This window comes from Lactuca serriola, chromosome 1 (assembly GCF_051521515.1).
Source record: "Lactuca serriola cultivar US96UC23 chromosome 1, Lser_US96UC23_V15, whole genome shotgun sequence".
Classification (NCBI taxonomy): domain Eukaryota; kingdom Viridiplantae; phylum Streptophyta; class Magnoliopsida; order Asterales; family Asteraceae; genus Lactuca; species Lactuca serriola.
The window spans coordinates 81,607,176-81,614,321 of NC_136408.1; the positions used below are offsets into that span (position 1 = coordinate 81,607,176).

The following is a 7,146-nucleotide window of genomic DNA, read 5'->3' on the forward strand; positions in this document are numbered from 1 at the left end:
TTGATCTTTTCGGTTTGAAGCTCAACCCTCACAAGGCCCGGTTTTCAATAAAGCTCCCGGTTTTCATCGAAGAAAGTTAATTATAGAAACAAAGTGTTGTCCAAATTACTATTTTAACCTCCGGTTATTTCGCAATGAGTTCAAATTATAGGAACAATTATATGTTATGTGTTATATGTGTTATGTGTTATATGTGTTATGTGTTTTCCCATGTTATTATGATAATGAGTTATACCTTTGACCATGAAGTGAATGACTAAACATCATTTGGGTATTGGTATGTAGCCTTTGACTATGAAGTGAATGAGTAAGCATCACTTTGGCACTGGAAAAATGTTGGATAGGGCTGAAAGCCTATAAATTCTAGCAAAATGTTAATTCAGAAATCGTTTATTTTCTGTGTCACTTGGGTTGAAGTCTTATTGATGTACATCCGATAAAATTATTGTATCTCATTGATTGTAAATTTTTGAATCCAGTCATGTGTTGATATGGAAAGCTTGTCACATGGTTCACATGTGTCTTTGTTGTTCTTTGTTCCTCTTGCTTTTTTCATATTGGTATATATATGACATAACGTTATATCGTATCTATTTTTGAACTCACTAAGCGTCACCGCTTATCCCTCTCAGTGTTTAACTATTACAGGTAATAAGGATCCAATATAGACTCATACTGTTGGACGATTTAGAATAGTTAATAATATTACTTTTGTATTTAGTGATCGTGTATGTATAAAATTATAATTTCCTGGGTAGTTATGTAATATACTAAAACTTAGTCGGTTTGTATCCAGTTTTTTGCAATTAAACTATCAATGTAAAATATTGTTTATGAATATGCATATAGCATGTTTTGGAGTAACTTGGAGTAATAATGTTAAGTATGAAAGAGGTCTTTCATGTATGTAAGACTAGGGTTCAGTCCACGGCAATGGATTCGGGGTTGGGCCCATATACTCCATGGGGTTGGCCCCGTTACTCATGATATATGTATGTAGACATGAGATTTAATTTCTTGACGCTAAAATTGAGATATTGTGTGGATGTATTGTATGTATGACGAAATGTGTGGTATATTGGAAAACTCACCAAGCTTTATGCTTACAGTTGTAGATTAAAATATTTTGTAGGTCGTTCGCGAAAAGAGTTTGGCAGGACTGTACATATGCATAGAAGATATTCGTTTCCGTGGTTTTGTTAACTTAACTTTGATATTGTATGGTTTTAATTAAATGAATGTTACTTAGTGGTTTTTAAAAAACAAATTTTTTAATTGGTTATTTTATTTTAAAATTAAAAAAAAATCTCTTTGGAATTTTTGGGACGTTACATTTTGTGTGAAACTCACTAAAAAAGTAGTAGTAAAAATATTATTTAGTGAAAATTGTCTTTGTATACTTTGAATTTTTTTGTAAAAAAATGTTGATATTTTTATGGAGATCATAATTTATAAATAAAAAAAAATCAGATCTTCAAAACCATTTTCAAAAGGAAAATAAATAGTGTATTTGAGTAAGCCTGTGTAAAATCTATAACTATTTATGACATTCATTAAACATAATAAAAGTTTTAACCATTTTCAAAAGGAAAATAAATAGTGTATTTGAGTAAGCCTGTGTAAAATCTATAACTATTTATGACATTCATTAAACATAATAAAAGTTTTATATAGGTGTAACCAGTAATTAGCAACAAGTTGCACCACTAATTTTTTTTTTTTTTATGACGAAACAAATTATTTTGAAAACCATTCATTGATTTTGGGGTTTTAACATTATTATGTATGGCCCGGTAGATTTTATTGAAGAACTTCACAACATCTAACACAAAGAAACTAATATCAAACGCGAAATGTATAAGCGTGCATTTGTTTATAAAAAAAAAAACAGAAAAAATAAGCTAATTTATGGCAAATTATACTACTGAGTTTGTTTTTTGTTTTTCTAAAAAACGAGACCTACAAAATAAATAAAAGACAAAACTTCAAAAATGGTCCCTATGGTTTTCAAAAATATCAAGTTTAGTCCCTAAGGTCAAAAAACCTCACAGATGGTCCCTGTGGTTTCAAAATTTTTAACAAATGGTCCTTTTCGCTAACACCGTTAACATTTGACCGTGCATTTCAGTCATTTCACACTATATGGACCATTTATGAAGTTTGCCTTATTTTTTTTTTTTAAAAAGAAAAAAATATATAATTATTTAATATTAAAGGGCCCCACCTCTCTCCTTCTCTCTCTCTCTCTCTCACACACACACATCCACATATGTCTTTCTCTTTCACCTCGAAAAACATTGAACCCCATCTCTATTAGAACCAATAGTTTGCCATCTGCTTCCACATATCCACTGCAATCCCTTCCCGTCAGCAACCCTAAATCAGATTTAGGTAAAAAGCATCACGAACTGAGGCAAAATTTACTCCTAAACATGTGCAAGCTACCTTATTCTTACTATCAGACGACCACCATTGTTTTCATTACACAACATTGTTAAGTTTCTCATCCTGGAACACAAGCAACCATGAATTGGGTTAGCAAAAATGTGCCATCGTCGTGATTTTGATGTCGCCGTGAACTAGGCCACCGTGAATGTGCCAGCGCCAACAATCTGGGTCTTGTTGGTGCAAAAGAGCCCTAGGATTTTTTGAAAGGAATTACTGGGTAAGAAAGGGTTTGTGGTTTTGATTTTGAAATCAAAGATGAAAGGCTTTAGGATTTTTAGAATGAATCCACTTATGTATTGTATATGCTCGATCGAGCTTTATCCCCCAACAACCCCTTTACAGACATTGATCGCCCGAGTTGCCCTTGGGTTTGTTTTTCAGACGCTCGTGTTCGACTTGTACGATCTCCAAGGAAGTGTTCTTTCTGATAACAAAAAATGAAACTTGTACGATCTCCAAGGAAGAAGAACTAGAATGTGATGTTGGCTATGATTAATGTCAAAAATAAGAAATCAAACGCCCAGTTGATCCAATCCCACATGCACCTCTTACAGTTGAATCAATATTTTCGATCTCAACATTATCTCGAATAGAGAATTCCTTGTTTGTTTGACTCGAATAGGGAAGAGAAAGAGAGATTAGGGTACGGTGAGATGTAGTGGAAGTTATCGATTTCCACCATCTTCTTCACTAGCCAATTTCGTTGGTGGCCTTCTAGGAGTAACCTGCATCTTCCCTTGTTCCTTCCCATGGCTAATGTAAGAGAGAGCGACAGAGAGAGAGAAGATGGTGTGTGTGTGTGTGTGTGTGAGAGAGAGAAGAGGGGGGGTGGGACCCTTTAATATTAAATAATTATATATTTTTTCTTTTTTTTAAAAAAAATAAGGTAAAACTTTATAAATAGTCCTTGTGAAAGTGAAATGACAGAATTGCCCTTCACTTAACGGCCAAAAGCTAACGGTGTTAGCGAAAAGAACCATTTGTTAAAAGTTTTGAAACCATAGGGACCATCTGTGAGGTTTTTTGAACTTAATGACTAAACTTGATATTTTCGAAAACCACAGGGTCCATTTTTGAAGTTTTGTCTAAATAAAAATTAAGTAATGAAAACGAAAAATGAAATTCTTACTGTTTTCAAAATGGGCCAGATATAATGAATTAGTCAATTTCCTTTGTTGGACTGGCTTTAACTTTTGTTTTGTAGTCCAATTAGCAGCCCATTTATTCTCCAGTTGCTAAATCTTCCTTCAACCCTTTTACCCCCTTCTCCTCACCAGGTAACCCCTTCCCTGTCTATCTCTATCTCTCTCTCTCTCACACACACACACACATAAACGCACTCTTTCTCTCACTACATGCATGGAAGATGAATTAAAGAGTCCATTGTACACAATGCGAATTATCTGTACGTAATCTGCAATGAAATATGCTCTATGTAATCTGCGCGCTAAGTGTTCGATGAAATGCTTCAGAGAGATGTGAGTTTCATTATCGCGATTGGTTGCTCGTTAACATAATTGAATTCGAGTCGAGTAACAAATAGATCCGAATCATTCATTACTTACATCGTTGACCATGAAGCGTGTGTTGTTCAACTACATTCCATCATTGAGATACTCATCAGATTCGTTACTACTGAAAACCGGAGACAAATTGAAACAAACAAGAATATTTTCAAGTCAAGATCTAGTTCAATTTTCGAAGCTGAGTTTTGATGCAAATCCTCTTCATCTCGATTCTGAATACGCAAAGAAGGCGGGATATACAGATCGAATAGTTCCTGGAATTCTTATTGCGTCTCTATTCCCAACAATCATTGCTTCTCATTTCGTAAGTTTTTCACTTTTTCAGATTTATATGTAATATGAATGTGGTTTGATGAAGATGATTATTTTTATTACACTACTGAATTGATTTGTAGGCTGGAGCAGTATATGCCTCACAGACATTGCATTTCAGATTGCCTGTTTATGTAGACGAGGAGATTATTGGTGAAGTTGAAGCTACTAACATAAGAGAAATGAAGAAGAAATACGTGTGAGTAGAAAATCTTCAACTCTTTTCATTTCAAGTGAAGTATGAAAGGATTTTGTATTGAATTCTTGAGTTCTAACTCTTTTTTTTCTTCAATTGGGTTAGTGCCAAATTTGCAACCAGATGTTTTAATAAGAATGGAGTTCTTGTTCTTGATGGAGAGGCTATGGCTGTGTTGCCAACATTATGTCCAGTGCAAACATGAATTTGGATGGATTGAAAGCCATAATGAAGTGTTGTTTGCTTTTTATGTACGTGTATTGCATAACCCAACATGGTATGTGTAATGAAATCAAATAATGAAAAGATCAAGTAATTTGAACTTTTTTTTATTTAAATATTTTTTGTTTGCTATAAGATTTGAATTCTTTTTTTTATTTTTATTTTTATTTCTATATATTCTAATTCTGATGTTTATGATAAGAGATGGTTGGTTCATAATAGTTTTGATATACATTCAAAATTTCCTAGAAGTAACTTGTAATTTGCTTGGTTGATATCAAATAAAATAAATTTAATAACAAAGGCTGAATTATTATTTTTATTTCTATATAATATTAGGTTTAACAAATATTAAATCAAGTAAATTACACGATTCATCCGTGGTGACTCGTGTAAATGTCAAATTGAACGTTTAGTCTCAAATATAGAAATTAACTCGGCCCATCCTTTATATTGTTAAAAGTTGCATTTTCACCCCTTGAAGACATGAAATGACTATAATACGCTTCTTAATTTCTTTTCCATTTATTTTTTAGATTTTTAATTATTAAAAAATGTTTTAAGTAAACTTGTGGGTCCCTTTCCACCCCTTTTGTACCATTTCCATTTTCTCTGGTTTAAACCCTAAACACCACCCCCCCCCCCCCCCCCTCTATATCTTCACCACTCCTCTAAGACACTGACCTGCATCTCCATCGGAAACAATCTTCATCTCTACTGGAAATCGTCCATCTGTCATTATCAATTAGAACCGACTTGGATCAGCCATGCCATCAAACGTCCCTCATCTAACCCTTACCCTCACCACCCACTCCCCCTTTATCTTCACCGCCAACTGCCAGAGAAAATTGCTCAAAACTTGAAACTTAAAATCAAAACTGAAATCACTCAAACCCGAGTCAAATTCAAATAAATCATTATCGTTCAAGAACCTAAAGCTCAAAATGATCTCACTCACTATTGAAACTGAAAGCAAACATGAAGCTCAAAATCAAAACAGAAATTACACCTAAAAACTTAATCAAACTTGATTCTTACAATGAAACATGAGTTCCAACTTGGAACTCAAAATGTAACTTGGAATCAAACTGAAAATCGAACTTGAGTTCAAACCCACAATCAAACCTGAAAACCAAGCCCAAAATCGAAGCACAGAGAGTGTGATATGGGAAGAAGACAGGCAGAGACAGAAGAGGTGCAGTAGTTCTAGCGAAGCTGCCTCACTTGACAGCAACGATGATCGAATATGGTGGTGGTTTGAATCACCTGATACAGACAAAACATCTCCAATTTCTTCAAAGGGACATACATTTTCGGGAAGATGACAACGTTTTAGAGGTTGGATATTTGCTCGACTTTTGTAAGATTTTACAACTTAGACATTTCCGAAGATGACACAGGAGGATGTTGTGAGAACTGAGAAGAGAGGAAGGGGAAGAGAACCTCGAGTTCGGTTTCGTTTTGATAGGGAGAGGTTGAAGAGGGTAACGTACAAAAAGGTGGGGTTACTTTAATTTCTTTTTTAATAAAAAACTCAAAAGTAATAAACAGTTGAAAAATAAATGGAAAAGAAATAGAAAATGACAATAGTCATTTCATTCGCGACAAGGATGAAGCATGTAATGTTTAACAGTATAAAGGACAGTCCAAATTAATTTTTGAAAATATGGATTAAACGTGAAATTTAACACTTACCCCAGGGACTTACTCTAACACCTCAATACAATCGAAAATTGTTTTAGAAAATTGTTTCTAACCGCATATTCATGTCAAGCTCAATTGTCATCTCAATGTCACATCCTACTGCGATATTGTCTTTATCAAACTCAGGGAGTGTTTGTTTTATCTTTTAAACCATCTTTTAGTTTTTAAAAAAAGATAAAAAGCTAAAAAAATGTTTGGTAAAAACAACAGATATTGTAAAAGCTACTTTTGGATACAATGAAAATAAACTTTTTAGAAAAACCAGGTAAACCTTGCAACTTTTCCTAAAAAGACTTTTGCTCTCTCAAAAGCTAAGCCAAACACCCGCTCAACCGTCTCTTAACAGATTTTTTTTTTAAATTTAATCAACAGATAAATTGTCTATTTTCTTATGTAATCAAAGTTGACTAATATAGATTGAGATTAAATAGTTTGTAATATCAATGTCAAAGTTACATATATTTTTGAATGCCTCTACTTATAATAAAAAATAACAAATGATAAATAATAAATAAATAAACCAATTACGTTTCGATTGGATTTTAATTAAATTTGGATTACTCTAATTTATATTTGAAAACCATAATCAATTCCAATTCGGTTGATTGGATTTGATTGAATCAATCCATTGAAACAAACGTCCTACATTTAACAACCAAACACACCAATTTCTCAAACTCCAAATCCATAAACCAAACATGCCTAAAAACAATGCGAGGAGAAGAAACAAGAAGAAAA

At 33.2% G+C, this 7,146-nt stretch overlaps 1 protein-coding gene across 1 annotated transcript; it reads left to right on the forward strand.

The window, feature by feature from the left end:
• The first annotated feature begins 3,684 nt into the window (after positions 1 to 3,684).
• LOC145093392 (hydroxyacyl-thioester dehydratase type-like protein) lies at positions 3,685 to 4,859 on the forward strand. Its single transcript, XM_079031511.1, has 3 exons — positions 3,685 to 4,278; positions 4,370 to 4,485; positions 4,588 to 4,859. The coding sequence occupies exons 1-3, from the start codon at positions 4,024 to 4,026 to the stop codon at positions 4,685 to 4,687; spliced, it is 471 nt and encodes a 156-aa protein (XP_078887637.1). The 5' UTR covers positions 3,685 to 4,023; the 3' UTR covers positions 4,688 to 4,859.
• The last annotated feature ends 2,287 nt before the right edge of the window (positions 4,860 to 7,146 follow it).